General features: G+C 36.4%; 2 protein-coding genes across 5 annotated transcripts in view; one reads left to right on the forward strand and one right to left on the reverse strand.

Moving 5' to 3' along the window:
* Positions 1–11,535, forward strand: part of LOC134749959 (carboxypeptidase D-like) — a 53,261-nt gene extending 41,726 nt beyond the window's left edge. Inside the window, exons 23-26 of the mRNA XM_063684997.1 lie at positions 1,036–1,247; positions 1,781–1,880; positions 7,306–7,443; positions 9,454–11,535. Coding sequence (XP_063541067.1) covers positions 1,036–1,247; positions 1,781–1,880; positions 7,306–7,443; positions 9,454–9,578 — 575 coding nt within the window. The 3' untranslated portion in view covers positions 9,579–11,535. The remainder of the gene's footprint in view (positions 1–1,035; positions 1,248–1,780; positions 1,881–7,305; positions 7,444–9,453) is intronic.
* A 174-nt stretch (positions 11,536–11,709) lies between these two features.
* LOC134749939 (rhomboid-related protein 2) overlaps positions 11,710–24,380 on the reverse strand; it is a 31,884-nt gene continuing 19,213 nt past the window's right edge. For all 4 annotated transcript variants that reach the window (XM_063684966.1, XM_063684965.1, XM_063684964.1 and 1 more), the window contains 5 exons: positions 16,976–17,180; positions 16,306–16,519; positions 15,553–15,703; positions 12,362–14,593; positions 11,710–12,181 (listed from right to left, as the gene is read on the reverse strand). In XM_063684966.1, the coding sequence (XP_063541036.1) occupies positions 14,433–14,593; positions 15,553–15,703; positions 16,306–16,519; positions 16,976–17,180 (731 nt within the window). In that variant the 3' untranslated portion in view covers positions 11,710–12,181; positions 12,362–14,432. The remainder of the gene's footprint in view (positions 12,182–12,361; positions 14,594–15,552; positions 15,704–16,305; positions 16,520–16,975; positions 17,181–24,380) is intronic.

Genomic DNA, 24,380 nt, shown 5'->3' on the forward strand with positions numbered 1-24,380 from the left:
GTAGTCACACAAATCTCTGTTTTGACATTTTGCTGGGACGTTAGTTGGCCGCGACCGCGACCAGTGAAACCTGTGTCGAAACTTCGGTAATAAAGGTAACAAAATAAATTCGTGATAGACCCGAATCTAAATGTGATTTAATATGGACACAAAATAAGTAATAGTACTAGGTACAGAACATTCACTCTAACAAAACGCGTCACTTACGACAGATATGACCGCTAGGTGGCGCATGCGCGAACAGGTGTCCGTTCCGTAGCAGTGCGCGGCAATCACTATGGCTAGACCTCAGAACTGGGGGCGGCCGCATGTACTTGTAGCGGAACGACGAAATCGCTGAGTGAGCCACGCCTGATATCGTCGCTATACTTACTCAACCTTATATCTGCAACAATAATTTGATGGAAATGTCGCTTTCCTTTCATTCGGAATACGGGTGTTTTTGTCATCAAATGAGTGTTGCAGATACTAGGTTGAGTAAGTATAGCGGCGATATGGACTCATATTTCGTTATTTTCTATGGAATAGTCCATTTTTTGCGATTCCAGCGTTCACTGATAAGGTTGTTTAGTATGATATACACATTCACCTTTTAGAAATCTCAGAATATGGCTAGTCATTAAAAACATCCCGTATCCTAACTTTTTACCTAGATCAAAGATAGATATAACTCCGTAATAGATGGATACAGTCTAAGGAAAAAACGTGCCTCGAAAATCAAGAAAATTTGATTCTCGTTCAGAGGGCGCTACTAGTTTTGGCCTACAGTCGTATAGATGGCGTTGACGGTTTCGTTTGTTATTTAACAATTTTAACGCATATCAGTGAAAGAACATGGGTCAAAATCATAAAAAATAATTAATGCAAATAAAAAAAATCATTTATCTATATTTAAATACATTCTATCGTATTTTTATAAATCTTCATTTTTAGTTTTAAAGTGTGTCGACAGATGGCAGTGAATTTACTGGGGTTACAAAATTTACTATGACAGTACCGCTCTAGTATAAGTTACTCTATGCCTATATGTTTCAGGTCTAGCCATCGACCACAACAGCGTACCGCTAAACACAGCTACGCTACTAGTTTACCCGCTCGGCTCCAAAAAGCTGGTCGACCCCGTGGCTACCAACACTAGTGACGCCAACGGCCGATTCGTAGTCAGTCTACCGGTGACGTACATGGGAAGAGAAGTGCTTATGACTGCCGAGAAGGAAGGATATATCTCTAGACAGAGACACATTATGGTAAGTCTATCTTATCTTTGTATTGAGACTACTGCCGCACTCGGTAGGATAACTATAACGTCCAGTATGTTTAGAGATACAAGTAGTACGGATATTTCTATCAAAGATAGATATAACTCCGTAATAGATGGATACAGTCTAAGAAAAAAACATGCCTCGAAAATCCACGAAAAATTGATTCTCGATCAGAGGGCGCCACTAGTTTTGGCCTACTCTCGTATAGAGGGCGTTGACGGTTTTGTTTGTTATTTATAATTTTAACGCAAATCAGTGAAAGAACATGGGTCAAAATCATATAAAAATAATTAATACAAATAAAAAAATCATTTATCCACATTTAAATACATTTTAACGTATTTTTATAAATCTTCATTTTTAGTTTTAAAGTATGTCGATAGATGGCAGTGAATTTACTGGGGTTACAAAATTTACTATGACAGTACCGCTCTATCTTATTATATCCTCTTTGTTTCTATAAAGCTGGTCTACCCTGTGGCATAATCGTGTATTTGAAATCAAAAATCTATTTTCAGGTAAACAAGAATGAGAACATGACCCCCGAAGTGCTTTTCAAACTGGAATCCGATGACAAAGTCCTCGGCATGTCCCGCCTCGTGTTCGTCATGGTTGCCGGTAAGTACATCATACCGTCATCATCTTTTCCTCGCGTTGTCCCGCCATTTTGCCACCGCTCATGGGGGCAACTAATCCCAAGAATTGGCATTCGCACGCAGTTTTTACGAAAGCGACTGCCATCTGACCTTTCAACCCAGAGGGTAAAGGTAAAAACTAGGGCTTTTTGGGATTATTCCGGTTTCCTCACGATGTTTTCCTTCACCGAAAAGCGACTGGTAAAATAACAAATGATATTTCGTACATAAGTTCCAAAAAACTTATTAGTACTAGCCGGGGTTTGAACCCGCGATCTCCGGATTGCAAGTCGCATGCTCTTACCGCTAGGCCACCAGCGCTTCTTCATCAAGTACATAATCATACTTCATACCGTATATATATATATATACACGGCATATAATCGATTTTATTGGTGATTATTAACATTTTTAATTATACATAACTTCACAATTAGACGCGACTGAAACGATTTGATTACTACCTACTAGCGCCATCTTTGGACAAGTGATTGAACAATACATATGAGTTGTCCAGGTTTCACTACTCTCGATTTACACATTGGTTACGTTTTCATCAATATCTAGGCAACATAAAATACAAGGTTTCGGAATTTTCAAACTACGGGAAAAGTCAAATTTGGTTAATGTTTACATTGATATCGAGGACTACTAGCGCCATCTAGTTGGTCCGATGTGAACTAAGCATAAGCTTATTGATGTATTTGGGAAAGTTCGATTTACAACATCCATCCATCATAATCCAACCCCGAAATCACAAAAAAAAAAGCCTGTTTCATACATTTTAACTGGTTTGATGTGGACATTTTGTATGGCAGTGCTTTTTTTTTGGAGAAGACTCACTCCGGTCTTTTCCGAGACTACGGGGACAACGCGGTCCTCGAAACGTTGGAGGTAAATTTAAAAACTTAATTATACGCAATTAAGTTCCGTTTTACCAAATAATAATGAGTAAAAATCCTGAAAGTTTAAATCAGTGTTCTATATCGGGTGGAACAAAATGAGAGACTTTTATACGTACTTGATTTTTCACTTATTAATCACGTTAATATCTCTAACCGTTTTCGAGATACAGTTTGTTAAATATCAGTCCAGATCCTATGAATGTTATATTCACCTCGTAAAATATTGCAGGTTTAAAAAAAACCTTTGTAACAACAAATGTTAAGTAAAAACCGAGGGTTCCGTACTTTTTAGTATTTGTTGTTATAGCGGCAACAGAAATACCTACATCTATAAAAATTCCAACTGCCTAGCTATCACGGTTCATGAGATACAGGCTAGTGATAGACAGACCAGACGGACAGCGCCGACAGCGGAGTCTTAGTAATAGGGTCCCGTTTTTACCCTTTGGGTACGGAACCCTTAAGCAACGATACTTTTCTTATCTTAAGGCCGTTCCATCGGTTTGCCGCTGTCTCTGTCACATTTCGCAAGAAAGAACGGGAAAGATCATGCGCGCCAAGTGTCAATTTTGATCGAATTTTATTTATTTTAAAAACGTTACCCTACAATATCGAAATTCGAAAGCTATGAAATTATTATTTAAGTTAAGATTGTTTTTTATTTTAAAATAACCCAGTAAAGTTGGATTAAAAGTCCGAGTTAGAGGTTACTTTGGGAATTAATTGTATCGAGCGAAGTGTCATAATTCGTGTATCGGAAGCTATGATATTAAAGATAATATAGTCAAGAACTACATATATTTTTTCCACATCTACGAATATGAACGCCTCTTAGACAAACAGGATCATACATAGAGATTTTTCGCCTTCTGGCTCAGGGTACCGCCTTAATTAATTTACTGATATTACGCTCAATGCATATTCTTAATACACGAGAGCGCTCAAAAATAGAAACAAACAAGCATACGGCACTTGGTAAGTGTCTCGTATTGAACCAACTTTATCTCGGTAGGAATCTTCTACAAACTGAGAATGACAACCGTTAGCTAGTTCTAAATGATTACTTACGCCATCTAGCGAGGTGTTTGGTAAACTTTTAAGTTGAGCGGTTAGAGATACACTGGATTATGGATGGTATAGAAAGGATGCCAATCTCTTATGGCAGAATTGTTGCAAAAGTGACCTCTTTTAGCTTTAAATAATAGTTCCTAATCTCTCCGGTGGCGCTAGTTAGGCTCTGGGACATGAGTATAACATGAACCATATAAGGCAACAAATAACCCGACCAAATTACGTAGGTTGTTTTTGGTAGTATTTTCGGTGTATGGTGGCGCCGCCTAATTACTGTTTTTTGATGGAGTTGAGTTGAGTTTTTTTCATGCATAGAGATTTGGCTCTTTATATAGTCTCCATGCACTGGATTTTTTTAAATGCGGCACTGAGGGCAACTACCCTATCCCGTGTAGCTACGCCTAATTGGTCTTAACCCTTGAATGCATAGTGATGTATGTATGTACACAACAAAAAACATATAATTTTATGCATAATTAGGTAAAATCTATTTGGTCCTGTATAATTATTTTGATTGTAAATTAACACGCTTTCCGTTGTTTTATTCAAATTTGCGCAGTATTTAAGTTTAAAAAAATTACATTTCTTTTAACACGAAATGGCGGAAAATTGGAAAAATTTGATGATTTTTAGTATGTAATTTAGGCGGTTTTTTCGGGGTTTGTTATTATTTATATTTAAAATCTTTATTATAGGTATATTACAAATAGTATAAATTTCTAATGGTAGTAAGATTTTTGATATATCTTTTACCAATAATTGTATAAATTTACATAAATTATTATTTACCCTATGTAACTTCTAATACTGGTTAAGCAGTGAAAATCGATGTTTTAATTTTAATTTTTATTTTTCCTAGAATCAGTAAACAATTATGTAAGACATATATTAATTTCAGGCAAAAAGAAAAAATCATGCATTTAAGGGTTAAGAGACCTATCCTAACATTTTAATTATCTACGACTAGCATTTACACTGTGTAAGAAATTTGTACAGTCAGCGACAAAATCATAACTTTTTTTAATGCCCTTTAGTCTGTAGCGGCAAAGATAGATATAACTCCGTAATAGATGGATACAGTCTATGGAAAAAACGTGCCTCGAAAATCAAGAAAATTTGATTCTCGTTCAGAGGGCGCTACTAGCTTGGCCTACTGTCGTATAGATGGCGTTGACGGTTTCGTTTGTTATTTAACAATTTTAACGCATATCAGTGAAAGAACATGGGTCAAAATCATAAAAATAATTAATGCAAATAAAAAAAATCATTTATCCATATTTAAATACATTTAATCGTATTTTTATTAATATTTATTTTTAGTTTTAAAGTGTGTCGACCGATGGTAGTGAATTTACTGGGGTTACAAAATTTACTATGACAGTACCGCTCTAGTATAAGTTACTCTATGGTAGCGGCAACATGCTTGCCATCATACTTAAAACAAAAACGCATCTTTACTAGAAGGATAACGGATAAGAATGTCAAATGATTAATCTAGCTCGGTGTCTAGGGCTTGCAATTAGCTCCATGCATGAATTTATTTTTATTTTTGGATTCATAACTTATATCGTTGGAACACCGGAAATGATAAAAATACTTTTGTAAACCTTAACATTATTTTATTAAAAAATATTTAAAATGTTGATAATTTTTGAGCGGTTGAAACGCTCATAATTTTTGGCGCGAATTCGACAGAGCGTGATGACGTCACACGTTGGGCGGCCCAACTGACGTTTGCTACTAATGACACTAATCTGTCGAACGCGTGACGTCACGTGGCGTTTCTAGCGTTTCGCTCACTAGCTTTTCGCGGGCAAATTTTTGTACTTTTTTTTTTTAATCTTATTTATTTTATAAGCCATACATCTTATGATTAAATTTTTGTACTTTTTATTTATAATTTTAAGTAATTAAATGGTAATTTAAAAACGGAAATGCATTTGTAACATGATATAACGGTAACAAACATCCGAATAAAACATATTTCGTTCAAATATAAACTTCATGCATGAGGCTAATTCGATTATTCGTATATGTCGAATATGAAGAACATAATATCAATTTTTTTTATTGCATGTTTGTGAATAAATAATTACGATACTTTTCTAGATTAATTTACTGATATTTCGCTCGATGCATATTCTTAGTAAGCAGGAGCGCTCAAAAACACTTAGACCTAAGTATATGGTATATGTTTTTCCACGAACTACTAATGTCGGTAGGAATCTCCTAGAAACTGAAAATGACAAACGATAGCTAGTTCCAAATGATTTATAACACCATCTAGCGATGTATTTGGTAAATATTTTAAACTGAACGGTTAGAGATACTGGAGAGTGGAGATACACCAGGTGGATTTTTTAAATGGGGCAACTACTCTACTGTGTACTTATGACCTTTACATTTTAATAATCATTCCATTAGAATTCACCGATTGTGTAAAAGTTTACAGTCTGTGACAAAATCATCATATCTGATTTTTTTTTGCCTTTTAGTGAAGTTTTTCTTGCGTGGGTTGGTCTTTTGAGTCTGGGGGCCTAGCCAAGCTGACCATCAGTGCCTAGCCAATATGCCAATCAATTACGCTCCATAGCAAACGAAACCGTAACGTCTCTGTCGCACTAATATCGAAGTCATAGAGAGAGATTACTGTTTCGTTCGCTACAGCGCAAAGGATCTTGGCTAAGCACCAATCATTTGCAGAAAACTGAACGCTTAGATAGACGTTCTAAATGATGTATGGAAATGACAGCGTTTCGTTTTCTGCAAACGAGGCTTATTAATTGTCCCTCTATATACTAATAGCGTTTTGTTTCTCTGCAAACGATTGTTATCTTGGCTAGGCCCCCCGGACAGAAATGAAATCAATTGATATCAACAAATAATTAGTCAAAATGTACAAATTGGTGACTCCATCAGGGTTATTGCGTTGCACGTTTAGCGGTCATTGGGTTAAAATGGGGTTGGCCGGTCGAAATATTTTACATATGGCGCCAGCATAGCTTGCCCTGTCCATTCCTAGAATTGCGTCAAATTCTTGTTTTTTTGTTTGTTTGTTTATGGCCTGGATGGCCCTTTAAGCCAATTAGAACATAGCTAGAGAAATAAGTTAAGGGATAAGTTCGCCTTTGTACTGCCTATTTCTGTGCCATATTTGTGTTCTATGTCTTTGTACAATAAAGAGTTTATACATACATACATAAATACATAAGTAAGCTACGATGGCGCCGTCTATGCAAACCTTTGACAGTTGCCAATCCCATTATAAACGCAGGGTCGGTTGCACCAAACTGTTTGTCATCGTTAAAGAGTTCGCTAAATTGTATTGTATGGAAAGTTTGATAGTAAACCGCCGCGGCGCGCCGAATGACGTTGATCAGTCTGTCAAGTGCGGATGGTGCAACTGGCACTCAGTTTACTTGTCATTTTCAGGCGTAGTGGGCGTGGCGCTGGTGACGCTGGCCGCGTGGTGCTTCAGCTGCCGGCGCACGCGCGACGCGCGCCACGACTACATGTTCACGCAGCTGGCCAGCGACGAGAAGCGGCCCTTCACCGACGACGGGAAATATGGTATGTCTGTCTGTCTTCAGCTGGTGACGAACCCGCTACCACCGCGACTAAATGTTCAAACAGATAGTACTAACTACTCACTATACCGACACTAGACGAGAAGAGGCCGTTCACCGACGACGGGAAATATGGTATGTCTGTCTGTCTTCAGCTGGTGACGAACCCGCTACCACCGCGACTAAATGTTCAAACAGATAGTACTAACTACTCACTATACCGACACTAGACGAGAAGAGGCCGTTCACCGACGACGGGAAATATGGTATGTCTGTCTGTCTTCAGCTGGTGTCGAACCCGCTACCACCGCGACTAAATGTTCAAACAGATAGTACTAACTACTCACTAGGCCGACACTAGACGAGAAGAGGCCGTTCACCGACGACGGGAAATATGGTATGTCTGTCTGTCTTCAGCTGGTGTCGAACCCGCTACCACCGCGACTAAATGTTCAAACAGATAGTACTAACTACTCACTAGACCGACATTAGACGAGAAGAGGCCGTTCACCGACGACGGGAAATATGGTATTTTTTTTTTTAAAGGCACACTAAACAGACAACATTCAACATAGTTACAAAGAGTACATGAGTGGTAGGTATTGCATAAGAATGCCATCCAAAGCAAGCATGCACAGCAAGAAAGAAATATAAGGAGCAAAAACTATCCTAAAAGTATAAAAAAGTATCCTAAAACTACTCAAAATTATACTAAATTACAAATTACAACATTTCGCAAATACTTAATAATTACATGTCAAATTGCGTACTATTATTGAGAAGTGTGATGATGGCCGAGAACCCTAAGAACCTGCCTCCTAAATACTGCCTGCCGTGAGTCGAAAATGTCAATATCTTTGTGTTTAAATACCAATTCATATGTTTGTAGACATAGAGTGCTCACTCCATACATTAGTTTTGTTACCACTAAGACTAGTCGACATCTAGCGTCAAGTAGTGGAATTATCAATTCGACACTAGATGTCACTTGTGTCGCGACTGACGAAAAGTGTATTGCTCAACAATTTATAAGCAGAAGGAGTTGCTATAAAATTAGCTGAAAACTTTCCGTTCGTCGCAACATCTATTGTCGAGTAACAGTACTGATAGTTCCGCTACTTGACGCTAGATGTCGACTACGAAAATAATAGTCTTTTTGGTAACAAAACTGATGTATGGAGTGAGCACTCTATGAACTGTAGACAGCAGCACAGAAGCCCCTCATTGGCGCGGAGCATTATGTCAAGTTTCCATTTTTAGGGTTCCGTACCCAAAGGGTAAAAACGGGACCCTATTACTTATATCTATTTCTGCTATTACTAAGACTTCGCTATCCGTCCGTCTATCCGTCTGTCTGTCACTAGGCTGTATCTCATGAACCGTGATAGCTAGACAGTTGAAATTTTCACAAATGATGTATTTCTGTTGCCGCTATAACAACAAATACTAAAACTAGAATAATATAAATATTTAAATGGGGCTCCCAAACAAAAAACGTGTTTTTTTTTGCTGTTTTTTCCGTAATGGTACGGAACCCTTCGTGCGCGAGTCCGACTCGCACTTGGCCGATTTTTAGATTTAAGCCACTAGCTGGCAGAGTGGCAGACCCCACTATGCGAAATAGAGCAAGCGAGAGTAGGAGGCAGCACCTGCTTAGAAACGTGAATTGTTTTCACTTTCGATTCGGGTCACGAGATGGCAGACCCTCCAACACGCACGGGCTCTACACACTTAATAACGGCCTCTAGTCGATAGTGACCCTGCCAAACAAGCGCTCAGTGTTATACGAGGTCTGTAGCCCACAAACAACTTGTGATCATAAACTTACATACCCACCGTTTCTGTTTTGTTGTGGGTAAAAAAAAAAACCTATTTTAAATGGTAGGTATAGTCTGTCAAGCCATTTCTGTCAGTAGAAAAAAGCGGCTTTAAAAATTGTAAGCGTGAAGGGCAATCGTCCCATAGAAAATTTAAATTTCGCGCCTTTTTCTACTGACAATATTGTTTTTTACAGAAATAGTGTCCAAGCCGTACTACGACGTGGAAGAGTTACCGCCTTCCGAGACAGATTCCGAAGAGGAAATCGTGTTGCTGCGGAATGATCGCGACTGGAAACCTGTAGAGAACCTCATCGACTAAGGAAAAGCTGTCTTATTAGTAGGGATTAGAGCTACGTCGAATAATACAAGTAACATAAGATATTTTGCTTCCAAGTTTAAATGAAGAAACCTCATTAACTAAGGAAATAGTGCCTTGTTAGCAGGGGTTAGGGTCCATTTTAGATCGTATCATGTTACATAAGACATTTCAAGCCCGTACTCCTCATCTACTAAGGAAATGGTGTCTTGATACTGCGGGATAGGGTCCATTTTACATCGTATGTTGTAACATAAGACATTAGAAACCCGTACAGAATCACATCTACTAAGGAAATAGTGTCTTGTTAGCAGGAGTTAGGGTCCATTTTACATCGTATTATTCATGTTACATAAGACATTACAAACCTGTCATCGACTAAGCAAATTATGTGTTTTGTTAGTAGGGATTAGGGCCCAATTTTCGTCGATACAAGTAACGTGATACAAATTTCAGCAGCTAAAAATATCGTGTCGTGTTACCAGGGATTAGAGTTCCTTTAACATTGGATGTAACATAATACCTTTTGGGTTTAAGGTAGGTAACCTCATTAACTCAGGAAATAGTGCCTTGTTAGCAGGGATTAGGGTCCATTTTACATCATGTAATACAATCTCATCAACTAAAATAGTGCTATGTTAGCAAGACTAAATTAGGGTTACATATGTTAGGGTTCAAATGTCTGGTATATTAGAGGTGTGTTCTATGGAGCATACTTTTTATAACGACATCGTAATTGTTCCCTTAGTAAATCTTGTTTATTGTGATCTACATATTTTAACAATATTTTACATCGAATATTACTTTTATTTAACTCGTAAGACAAGATCTCTGCTCCTATTGGCTCAAAACATACGATTAGCCAAGTAAAATACTACCCAATTAGTAGTTATTAAGGTCCATTTTACATCACATGCTAATCTACATGTAATATATGGCAAGAAATAGGAAACCGGGTATAGAAAATGTATCCGTATTGTAATGAACATAAAGTTTAAGATTTCATTTAACTACTGTCTCTTTCCGAATGTAGTATATGAAAGTCGTCGATAAGCCTGACTAGGCAATGTGAATAATAGTTTAATTAATTTTAAATATAGTTCTAATTAATTATTTATCTCATTTTAAAATATGTATACTTAAAGATCTCTATTTATTTCCATTACTGTCGATTTACGTAGCAGTATTAAGACTAATAAGATTTAAAATTTTATAAATTTTTGATGAGTTTGTATTTATGTGGAAATCGGTATTTTTATTAAAAGATTTATTATTGTTCGTATTTATTATTTGATATGTTCTATTTAATATAAAACTAACTTTTATTCCAAATCTAATGCATTTTATATTGTAAATTAAAATGATATAACACGAATTTATTAAATGACATTAATTTTACAAATTATTTGACTATTCTGTCATTTTGCCTTAATACTTTCTATGTACCTATACATTCTATTGCGCATTTATTTTAACAACTTTAGCGAGAAATATTGTTCCTCATTTAAGTATATTGTTTAAAATATTATAAAGTGTATAGTTTTGTTATAACGAATTACGTAGGGATAAATCAAAATACCTACATGCAGGAAATTCATATCCTAATTTGATATTATGATTTCATGTCATGATGTGTCTTAAAATGAAGTTCGATCATAATATTTGTAAATCATTTTGATTCACCGTCTATTTTAAATAATTATACATTCGCATCATTATATTTAAATGTCTTTCCATGGATTTATACTTGCTATTACAAGAATTAATCAGTGACTCAATTACTAAGTTATTATAATTACGAATTTACTGAAGAATCTCCAAGTTTATATATATTGTATTTAAAAAAAATGTTGTTAATCGGTAAAGTAGCCTTGATGTGGAGACTAAAGAAAATAATAAAATAATAACTTATAGTATTTTGTTTTATGAAAAATCTAATTATATTTTTTGGTGCTGTATACAAGTATTTTTGATATCTAAAATTTTACCTAAGTATATTGTGATTATTAATAAGTTATCATATAAGAAATATAATGGTTATATTTAGATATATGATCAAAAGAATTGATTGTTTTATTCAGCTTATCCACCTTTAGGAAATAAATAGGCCGTTAATTATTTACACACAGACAAATAAATATAAATGGCATTTATTTTAAAATATTTTTATCACAACTTACTATTGTGCGTGTTTCACAAAAATAACACAGGAACTTAAAAATGGGTACACTAGGCTTATATTTACAAAACATTAAAATCCTATTAAAATAATATAAGCTTCCTTTCATTTTATTTTATTAATTCTTACATTTTCTACAATCTACACTTGCTCAAAAGCGAATATTTGAAAAAGTTGCTAAAACAATTTTTTGAAAGATTAGTCAAATTTGGTGGGCAAAGGAATATTTACCACGTTACGTATTTTAAATTATACAATCACTTTTCTATAATTATATTTAGAATACAAAATTTCACTTTATGTTGACTATAAAATAGTTCTCTGTAGCCCGTTAAAAATACAAAACTACAAAATATATGAGGTACGAGTGGCTGTTCTCGGCGCAACTGTATTTTTGTTTGATTTGATATTAACGTAAAACAACCTACTAATAGTGTTGTGTTCCTGCCGGTGAGTAAGGTTGCCAGAGCTCGAGGGAGAGGAGTGTTAGGGTCGGCAACGCGCATGTAACTCCTCTGGAGTTGCAGGCGTACATAGGCTACGGAGACTGCTTAACATCAGGCGGGCCGTATGCTTGTTTGCCACCGACGTAGTATTAAAAAAAAACTTAAGGGAAATACTTGATTTTACATGTATACATTGCCTTTAATAACAAAATAACAGGAAGAATTTAATTCCCGACCCATTTTGTACCTTGTCACAGGGACAATTAATATGAAAGTCGCTAGGGACCTCATACTATTGTCACTGTGACAAAGCTCAAAAGTACAAAATGGGTGGGAAATAATCCTTCGATTGTACCTACATATTCAATATGACACTTAGGCACAGCTTCGTATAAACAAATTATACAATAGTATATAACATAGAGATTTAACACAGAATAAGGCCCCGCTTTCTGTAAGTTTGCTTGCAATATAATACAATATTTACAATACAATAGCGGAATAATCTTTCACTAAAAGAATGGAAAGTTGTGAGATCAAAGTGAATTTAAATCAAAAATTTGTGCTGCATGAACATATTTTTTTAAATAAATTATTTAATATAGTTAGTCAAACCAAATTGTCAGTAAGAACAAATAAAACTATTCTCATCCTTTTGGGTGCTAGTACCACTGTAAGACAAAGATAGTATGATTCTCTCTATGTTTGAAATGCAGTCCTTTGACAAACTATATATCAGTATAGAAACTTCAACACTACAATTTATTATTTAACGAATGCGCCTTTTTTCACTGCACAGGCTTTGCTAAAGTTAAGCTCATGTTTTACCGAAACGCCTAAAATTGGGCGGATTACGAATAATTTATATTCAACATTAATTACTAGGTTGTTTAAATATAGTACCTAACTTGACTCCTAATGATATTATTCGTCTATATATTAGACACTTCAAAGACATTGAGCATATAAGGAACAATATAACAAACATGTACAAACATACAAAATGCAATAGAAAGAAATTGAAATTAAATAAGGCACTCATTGTCGTATGAATTCCTTCCACGTCTCAATATTATAACGATAACTTCAATTCTAGCAAACTATTAAAGCTTTTTAAATATACAATATATAAAGGACAATCAGAAATTGTCCCTCGTTATAATGTCGAATTGACATCCTATAAAAAGCTACTTAAAATTAAACCATTTAAAATGGCTATAAGTAATCAACGACATTTCGCGATTCTCTTATATAAAATACTACTTAGGTAATCTTAAACCAAAATATACATTTAGAAGTTTTAGAATGACAGTAAATTACTAATCATTCTCATAAGGCAATCATGAACACGTAAATATTGATATTTTCATATTATCTAAAGATAATTTTGAAGGCAACATGGGATATAACAAAGTAGGTATGACTTTTTTTTAACACACTCATTCTGTTCGGGTTAAACGAAAAATAAAATGTAATTTTCAATTTAAAATAGCTTAAAAAGAACTTTGCTAGATTAGGATAAACTTAAAGCGTTTAGTTCACATATAAATAACTAGCACTAAAATCACTTAAAAATTACTGTAGTTCCGCACTGATCTGACACAAACAAACTATGTCTATATGAAGCAACAAATACTGATTCACAGTAGGCCCACAACTATTTTCACAACTCTTAGGGCCTGTTTCACAATGTCCAACTAAAGTATTGGATAGCTAATTAACAAATAAATTAACTGCCAGATAAAATTTCCTACAAAAAAAGCACTTTATCCAGCAGATAAAGCTTATTTGGAGATTGTGAAACGCCAACGATGACTTTATTTGTCAGATAAGTGGCAAGTAGCTTATTCAGGACTTTACTTGGACATTGTGAAACAGGCCCTTAGGCTATTGTTATTTTTAGTCGATATCACTTCATCCTATAATTTGGCTATAAGCCAACAACAAGGACGGGGTCACTTTGTTTGACATAATTATTAAAAGTCATAATGTAATAATTGTCATATTATCATTAGTCATAATTCTGAAACCCTTTTCCTCAGGTTATCCTATAGATAGGTTAGGTTAGGTTTGTTTTATTGCAATCCTGAAAAGTTATGCGTTTCTGAGAAAAACCAAATTATGACTAACGAAAATGTGGACAAACAATACATTATGACTTAAAACTATATGGAAAACAATACAGACCCAAAAAGGACATATGGTAAAGACCTTACGCCAAGCCTACAGGTTCTAAGATAGCTGGGTTTTAGGGAAGTGGTCCACCCAGAAGATGTTGGCGAGGATGCCGGCCAGCATGAGGGAGCAGTAGATGATGACGGCCGCCCACCAGAGCCGTTTCTCCCATTTCCGCTTCTCGAGGTTGCGGAGAACGCCGATGCCGACTAAGAGACCTGGGAAAAAAAGTGTATTTTTTAACACACTGTAAACCGATTACCCCGACACCCTTCAGAAAGGTACGCTTACTGCTCCTAGAACACACAGCAGGGTTCGAAATTATCCAGATAATTATAGTCTTTGATAAATATCCGATAAATGTGGTATTTTCTATAAAAAGGGACCTTATTGTCGATGGCGCTTACGCCATTATAAACGATGCTCCGATATAAATACAATGCCGCGCGGCGCTGTGCGGCGTAAGCGCCATCGACTATAAGGTTCCTTTTCATAGAAAATCCCCCAAATATCGGATATGGATGGTGCTATATTTATTATCATTGAATTCTTTATAAATTTTAAAATCTCGTCTTAGAATCTTCGTAAATTTTAGGTTATTGTCAAATCGATAATTATCAGGCATAAAAATCACGATAATTATCAAGATTACTATTATCATTTCGAACTCTGACACACAGGGACCCAACACACTGGCTAACCCAGGCTGGATACAGACACGCCATGCCCGGCATCAACGAAAAACTCACAGTCGCTATTTCTTGGTAAGGTCCGATTGAGTATAACAGGTCATTGACTATTTAATCAACATGTTTTAAATTCAGGTGATAAAGACAGTCCCCTTTGCCGAGCCGAGGTAGCATGGAGAAAAAAGAGACAGCCTCTCAAGTAGTGCTGAAATTCAGCGAGGCTACATACAGGGCAAAACAACTCGGATCTCCGAGATATCTCCTCGAGGTCCTACTCAACATCAATTTGATAAAACAATTAATCAATTTGATCTTGTAAAATTGTATTTTATGAATAAAGTATTAAATTGAATCGAATTGAATAGGATTTCTATCAAACCTTTGAAGTGTGGAGGAGTTGGGTTGGTTGGACTAGCCTACGCCCCTACTATTGATGCCGACGAGGAACTTCAATTAGTCTCATTATTTGTGAAGTGAGTGGTACGTACCCGCGATCGCGCCGGCTAGATGCGCCACGTAGCCGATATTAGTGACTCCGGCGCCCCAATAACGGTCGTATACTGCTGTACCGATGTCAACTGCTGCCAATAGAAGGAAGACGAGAAGTTGTATTATGGCAAACTCCATCTCTGCCCAGTTCTGGAATTTAAAAAAACACATACACAATAACATAATCACGCCTATTTCCCAGAGGGGTAGGCAGAGGCTACGGATTTCCACTTGCTACGATCCTGACATACCTCTTTCGCTTCCTTCACTTTCATAACATTCCTCATACACGCTCGCCGGCGTACAGCATATTATGAAGGAAGACATAACTACCTAATACTTTTATAGTCTTAAATTGATGCTTACCTTTATAATAGTAGCTATGTGGGCAGCAATAAGAAGAGCATAAATTCCCCCAGACGCGCCAGCTAAATGCACACGTGGATCCGTTAAGCTTGTGGCTAAAGAGCCGGTTGCTACGCCCGCCAAGTGTCACTCTCCACCAGCGATAGACCATTTTTAGTGGGACACCTAGTTTACTAGTTAAGTGTCGTACTAACCATTATAATAGTAGCTATGTGCGCCGCTATAAGCGCGTAAACTCCCCCTGACGCGCCAGCTAAATACACACGAGGATCCGTCAAGACTAGTGGCTAAAGAGCCGGTTGCTACGCTCGCCAAGTGTCACTCTCCACCAGCGATAGACCATTTTTAGTGGGACACCTAGTTTACTAGTTAAGTGTCGTACTAACCATTATAATAGTAGCTATGTGCGCCGCTATAAGCGCGTAAACTCCCCCTGATGCACCGGCTAAATGGACGCGTGGATCCGTTAAGCTTGTGGCTAAAGAGCCGGCTGCTACGCCCGCCAAGTATACTAGGGTCACTCTCCACCAGCGATGGACCATTTCGAGTGGCACGCCGAGGAAGAGCTGTACTAGTAGGTTGACTAGGAGATGAACGACGCTGAAAAGAAAATAGTTATTGTTACATTGGGGGCTAATTATAAACAATTATAGAAGACAGTTGAAAATCTTTACGGAATGAAAAATGCAGAAAATGCGATAATATTGAATCAAATATCTGTCTAACGGAGTAAATGGTATCACCATTTGAGTGGGGTCCCTTTGTTTGACATAATTATTGAAAGTCATAATGTAATGATTGTCAGATTATCATTAGTCATAATTCTGAAACCATTAACTTTTCAGGATTTTCCTAAGGTTATCCCAGATAGGTTAGGTTTGTTTTATGGCAATGAAAAGTTACGCGTTTCTGAGAAAAACCAAATTATGACTAACGAAAATGCGGACAAACAATACCTATATTATGACATAAAACTTTATGGGAAACAATAGAGACCCCATTTGAGTTTATTGACGCAGTTAACCTAGCCATACTTTAAAAATGAAAGATACTAACCCAACATGCACAAACATGTACGTGATAAACCGCCACGCCTCATGTCTCCTATTCGGATTGTATATGAATATCTTCGCGAGCGGTCCCACGGCCGTCGTACTCCCATTGGCGGCGTCGTAGCAAAACATGACGATCTCCACCAGCGAGATGAGGATCATGCAGATGGCTGGTGGCCAGCACGAGTACTCCTCTTCGTAGGTGCCGTCTGAATAATTGAAGATGGTGCTATGGGTTGACACGACTACAATGGGTAGGAAAAGTAGGTGTTAGGAGGATGGAGGGTTAGTTGAATATTTCGTTCGCGGATTTTGTTTTTTTAAAGTTGTGGTTTTTTTTTTATATCAAAAGGTTGAGAAAATGCAAGTGTTTTTCGAGTATTATATAAAGCATTTTTTTATTATACAAGTTTAGATTTTATTGTGAATTTAAGTGCAATCGCGTAGAATTCCGTTTATTGGTAGGTGGTAAATTTAGTTTTATTTTGTATCAGGAACCAAATATATTGTAAGATTTTTTTTTATATTACAAAAATTATTGAAAAATAATCGTTACAAAAGACAGGACGAAGGTAAACCGTGTCGTAACAATACAGAAATAGCCGTCGACAATAGAAATAGAGCACGCATCGGACGAGTGACGGGTAATTGTCAATTAGACGCCGCAGGCGCCGCAAATCGCAGTCGAATCAAAGGGCACGATTCAAATTTCGAACGAGAATTTTCAACGAGGACCAAATTTAGTTGCGATTTAAATTCGGAATGAGGATTAACGGATACAAACAACAATTCGAATTTCAAATAACGGAATTTTAATTTTTAGAGAAATATCAAGATTTTTTTAAAGAAAATGTTTTTGCAATAAATTTTTGTCAAATGAAAATAAAGTGATTTATATTTTACAAAGCATACGGCGGTAGATACACGCGATTTTATAAGATAAGGGATACGAACACACAAACACGAAGATAGGGGGGAAAGAGGAGGAAAACACAGAAAGTTTTTGTTAGTTACATGCATTATAATATTGTTAATAATAATGTTGCGCATTGTTAGTAAAGTCTTATTTACAGCTGGAGTCGTAGCACGGTACGCTTATCACCATGCCTGTCACGTTCTAACAAGTCTGTGAGTGCGAAAGTGACGGACTTAGTGATAGGGGAAACCATGCTGCGCGGGCAGGTTATATTAAATATTTTCCAATAATATGTATATGATAGACAGTACATTTAACTAAATGCAAGTTTATCTCCTAAAGAAAATACATTGCCTGCTCATAAAAATATTGTAGAACGTATTATTGTTCTAAGTATTACCTATTGTTACTAACATATTTAGTTTTAATTTAGGATTAGTTATTTTATTTTAAATGTAAATGTAATTGTATATGGAATTTTTATTCTGAAATAAATTATTTGAATTTGAATTATTACGAACTCTGATATAGAATGATTGTCATATAGAAGAAACATTTTCATGGCCTATTAGAACGAATCTTTGCAAGTTTTAACGGGGATGAATAGAATAGAATTTTATTCATAAGCACAATCAATCGAGACATTAGGTACATAATACAAAAGAAAACATAGAATAAGATTAAAGTGCCACGAAATGGCCTCATCTCAGCATGTTGCTGGTAGCTTTCAGCGCTGATCTTCCGATGAGACCATTAAGTGAGAAGAATCACGGAAGGAATTAAGTGACAAGAAAAAGGCATAAAAATAACATAGATACAGACAATTGATCTGATGTGCACGAATTAAAGGTTAAAGTTTTTTTTTGAAGTTACATCGGTATCTTATCTACAAACCTGAAGTAATAGAAAGGCTGGCCCAATTGACAAAATCAGTTTCTAATACTAACATGTAAGACGAAACCAGTGTTGCAAGCAATGCAGGCATGCATGCAATCTATACATTCCTGATCTACAATAATTTTATATTAAGTACGTGAACTTTAAGGCAAGCAAAAACGGTCTCATGTCAGATCGTAGTAGTCGCCATCAGAGATATTGGAGCGGCCAAGGTTTTCATAAATATCTGAACAAAGCTTTTATCAAGCCGTTGAAGTGCATATTTGGATATTTTTGAGCACTGGCCGTTCCGATATATCTGATGGTGAATGTGTCTACAACCAAATTTATTGATTGTATAAGTGTAATAAATAAAAAACCGTGCTCTTAATATGGCTGTGTTTTGTATACTGAATTGCCATAATATGTGAATTTATGGTAATCACAGTACCCGCATAATGTACGGAGCCGTACAGTCATGTACAACATAAACTTTATGATTCCACTTTGTGAACGTGTCCAGGCAATTTTCTGCTCGCTGTCATTTAGCTGTCAAATTCGAAGCACGAATATTTGGTACAACTATACATAATCTGTAGCCATAGACGATGAATTTATGGTTTTTCCCATTCATAAGTAGGTATCGTCTCGGCATTTAACTCATTTAACTGCATGGTTTGTATAGCTAGTGGACACTCATCGCGGGATACCCGTTTTTATGTAAATGCGTATCTAAGGCTAGACATTGGTGAGGAAAAACCTAATAAAACCACACTAAGAATTGAGTGGATATACTGGGTATTTGGAAACTCGAATTTAAAAAGGTTATATGTAATGGCTTGCGATCTTGTAATCTTCTTCCTCGCGGTATCCCGGCATATTGCACGGCTCATTTGAGTCTGGGGTCCGCTTGACAACTAAAGTCTGTGTCAAAAAAAACTAAATTTCAAACGGCTGTAATTTTATTTCTAAATTAAAAGTAGCTTTATATTCTAGTAATCCAAAAATCCTTGTCAATTGCATCAGTTTTTTTCATTAAAAGTTTAGTTTTTTTAGGTACACCCCTAATCTAATCAACTAATCTTGTAATCGATTGCGATCTTGTAATACGAGCAAATAATTAAACAAGTTATAAAAATTATTAAGCCATCGATTATTTTTGTGGATAAAAAAAAACATTTGTAAGGCAAAAATATTTCAATCTGAAATAAAATGACGCAAACTTTAGTTCGGCATTGGAAGGTAATTGTAACTGTAAAGAGAATGAATTGTAATTATTTTAACTGATTACAATTTAGTCTACAAATTAGGATCAGTATCAAATAGATAGATGTAGCGAAATATACCTATAACAACACAACTTTAATGTCGTGATAAGGATATGTTGCGATATATTCGGCCATTTTGATTCGTTCTTTGATACTGACCTAATGTTTGACCCGCGACCTTGACACTTGACATTGCACGTGCGATGACAGGACAATGACTACAATGAGGTAATGATACCATTTGTCAACAAATTGTTTAGAGATGTCCGTGGATGAAGATGAATGATTATGATCTTTATGTTTAGTTTATTCTACTAGTAAAATAGATGCTTATTAAACAATTTAGTTTTATCTACTTATGTGCCGTTGGAAAGATTCCAAAATTAGAAATTGCCAGATTGAAAATTTTCGGAAACTTGTCATATTTTTCGAATCGAAATTTTCCGTTTCCAAAATAAAATTTTCCTTTATTTCCTGTGTAATTTTCCTGTATTGTCCGAGAAATTTTCCATTTTTTTTTCCAAAATTTCTGTAGTTGTATCAGATGATATGTTCAGTAGAAAAAAGTGTGCCTGTTGGGGCCCTACCCAAGAAAAAACCGTAAAAAAAGAATTTTTACTGTTTTCCTGACTGGGAAAAGTGTGGGGTGGAAGGGCATGGTTATCCTTTATTCCGGTTATGTCTAGAGTAGGCGCAGTTATCCCTATTACTTGTTTCAACTAGCTTTAGGTAAACATGTAAATATTATTAAACTTATTAAAATAATCGCACTTACGGTTTTTACTCACTATGTTGTGCACGACGTACAACCGCCGCGCCGCGGACACTCGTGCCTGAGGATGGATTCCCAAAGAATCCGAAACATGTCGCAAAAAGTGACTAAAAATAATAGTGAGTAAAAACCGTCTTATTAAAATATATGAACTGTTTGCTTTGCTTTATTTGTGCCGAGTAAAGCTTGTATTTATTTAAGATACACTAATACTATTTACCTAGCTCAGTAGAATGTTTGACAACAAACTACTGTACAGAGAGACAACAGTAAGATAATCGGCGATGTTTACCTACAAAGTTTTAACAAAATTTAGTTTCAATATTGTGTCTAGATTAAGCCTTAGTTTGTAGTTAGTAGTTTCTTACTAAATGATAGTTTTTAATTGTAATAAAGTCTGATATTTAAATTATAATTGGTTCCCCGCGATACAGGCACTGCCTAGTGCGGAGACCCCTGGAATGTCTGTAACCCTTAGTTGAAAATAAATGATCTTTATTCTTATTCTTAAAGTAGTTTAGTTTTGCATAAAACGCGGGCTGAATGCATATTTTTATTTAGTCTAACTTTGTTCATATTTTAAATATCGGTAACGCAGCGTCTTGCGTAAGCGAACAACTCGCGAACGCGAAGCGAAGCGGCGCGTCGCGGCGGGCCCACGGCCTTCGCGTTCGCAACGAGATCGCCCACGAAGGGCACTTCTTTAGGTACCTAAGGATTCACGATGCGCCGCATCGCTTCGCTTCGCGTTCGCGTGTTGTTCGCCTACGTAGTACGCTGCGTAACTGTAAGGTTTGGCAACAAACTTGTAGAAAAAATTACTGAGAACATTTAATGGGAACTGCAATTTTTGAAAATCCTCTTTGGCTCATTGCTATTTGTATGCTGTTATATGATCGCATTTCTTATAGAAGCATACATGCAAGAGTAAATGCATGCTCATATTGATTCCTTGATTGGAAATATGTGATATCGTGTTAATAATATTGTATGTGAATTGTGAACGTGTGTGTTTATGTTTGCATGAATGTCTATATTATAACTTCTTACTTAATAGAGTTAATCGTGCAAAAACAGCAGAAGGAATTTTGTAGTTTGGCGTGCTAATCTTTGTCTACAAAAGTTAGTTTAGGTATTCGATTCCAAAATATTCAACTACTTTATTCGGCTGTGGGATGAGCTCCCTGCCAAGGTTTACTCGAGGGACTACAATCAATGTTTTTTTTTAAAGAGTGTACAGGTTTTTCAAAGGTCGTCAACGCGCATGGTACACCTAGAGCTGCAGGCGTCCATAGGCTACGGTGACCGCTTACCATGCATGGCTGTATGCATATACCACCGACATGGTATAATGGTGGTGGTAATCGGTCTGTCATAGAATTTGTTAGTATCATAATCATAATAGTGATATAAACGTACCAAACCACTCCTTCACCTGTCTGATAATCTTAAGCACTTTACTCGACAGCGTATTTTCATTTTCGCACAACGCTTCTCTACTATCATCACCATTTTTGCACTTAACCCACATCTATCCAACATAGCACTTGACAAAGTACTACAAATACATTAAAAGTGAATTAAACTAACAGCACTTGCGTAAGAATGCCCTTAATTAGTAGAGTAATCAGTTATTTTGGTCGCTAGAGAGTAAAACAGGTGTTTTGTTGCGTGACTGCAGTGGCAAACTGATGGTTGCTAAGAAACTTTGAGCGGGAAGCGCGTTATGCCAAAGCGTGCATTCAATGTTTTGTGATTGTAACTAACCAATATTAGATCTTATCTCGTTTCAATAAGGTACACGAATGCTCAGTATATTGTACAGGGTCAGTTTATTGTGAGGATATTTATTTTGTACTCGTTGACAACGATCACGATTAAATTGAAGGCCAGAGGTAAAGTTAGTTCTCATCTTTAACCGTATGTTTTTATGCAATTTGAAGCGGAAGTAATTTTCTCATTTAATGCATTAATTTATTACAAGGCTGCAAGGTACATTAATTAACTACTTAATAGTTAAATATTTTGAGCGACTAACTATTTTGACTCAGTGATCCAAAGAGAATCTTGGCCTCTGAAACGAGAGCGTGCCACCTGTCCCGATCCTGCGCAACTTCCTGTCAGTTACTGACGCGAAGCTGAAGCAGATCCGCCGTCACACTGTCTTCCCAACGATACCCGGGCTGACCCACCGGACGACTACCAGCGAACCCAATATCATCGGCGAAACGAAAGCCCACAGACTTCGCTGGTCACCTACTCAGAATGGGAGAGGATCGGGTTGTCAAGAGGGCATTCTTGGGACGACCAACTGGAAATACTTTGAGCGAGTGAAGGATTTTTACTACATCATCATTCACATTTTGGAAGTATATAAAAGGCCAAACCAAGTTTCAAAAACTTTTCAATCATATTTTCCTACTAAATGTTCTTAGATATCAAGATTAGAACTATTGCATTGTTCATCCTCATAATGAAATACTTATCCTTGTCCTCAAAGGTACCAATTAGCCTCTCGCCTTGACTTTATCACAACCAATTTCGTGCCCTATCTAAAGCCACATAAGGGCATTTTTTGTATAAAAATGGTTGCCATTGTTGGTTTTATCCCGAATGAGACGACCTCAAATTGCTCGGTTAACAGTTTAATGAATGACAAATTGCACCTATGCTCTTTGACATATCTTTTATTAGTCATTCCCAAAGTCAGTCCAAGGCAGAATTCTACATGATTTAGGAATTTCCTTCCTCAATTAACGGTTTTAATTGTTTGTTTCATGAATAAACCACATGCGTTTTGACAACAGCGATGTTTCATATGGGCATTCCCATTATTCCCAATGTTAATGTTACCAAAGATTTTCGAGGCACGTTTTTTCCTTAGACTGTATCCATCTATTACGGAGTTATATCTATCTTTGCCCGCACACAACCCTCAACCAAGGGTGTTGGTCTGTTGGTTCAGCGCCATCTATGTGACTTATCCTGAACTAATAAAATCAACAGTAAACTCATTCAATCCTGCGCATCTAACAGTTTGATACAGTAGTCACTAGGGCTGCGACACCGGGTTCGTGACACATAATTTAGATAATGAAGCCTAAAGCTGAAAGGGCGTAAAATAGATGAATCGCAATGTATGTTACGATTGGACGATGAGAAAGTTAAAGTACCGTTAGTTTACGAGTGCCGTTCTGATAATAATGAAAACATAGTTGTAAACAATAATATAATAGTGGTAGATAGATAAACCATTTATTCGTTTGCCACAATACACACATATTAAAATAAAAACAAAAGAAACAGAAGAGATACAAAAAAGCAACATTAAGATAAATAAATCCGGCCAAGTGCGAGTCGGACTCGCGCACCGAGGGTTCCGTACTTTTTAGTATTTGTTGTTATAGCGGCAACAGAAATACATCATCTGTGAAAATTTCAACTGTCTAGCTATCACGGTTCATGAGATACAGCCTGGTGACAGACAGACGCCCAGACGGACAGCGGAGTCTTAGTAGGGTCCCGTTTTTACCCTTTGGGTACGGAACCCTAAAAACAAACTTAAAAAAAAAACCGT

This window comes from Cydia strobilella, chromosome 19, assembly GCF_947568885.1.
Source record: "Cydia strobilella chromosome 19, ilCydStro3.1, whole genome shotgun sequence".
In the NCBI taxonomy this organism is placed as follows: domain Eukaryota; kingdom Metazoa; phylum Arthropoda; class Insecta; order Lepidoptera; family Tortricidae; genus Cydia; species Cydia strobilella.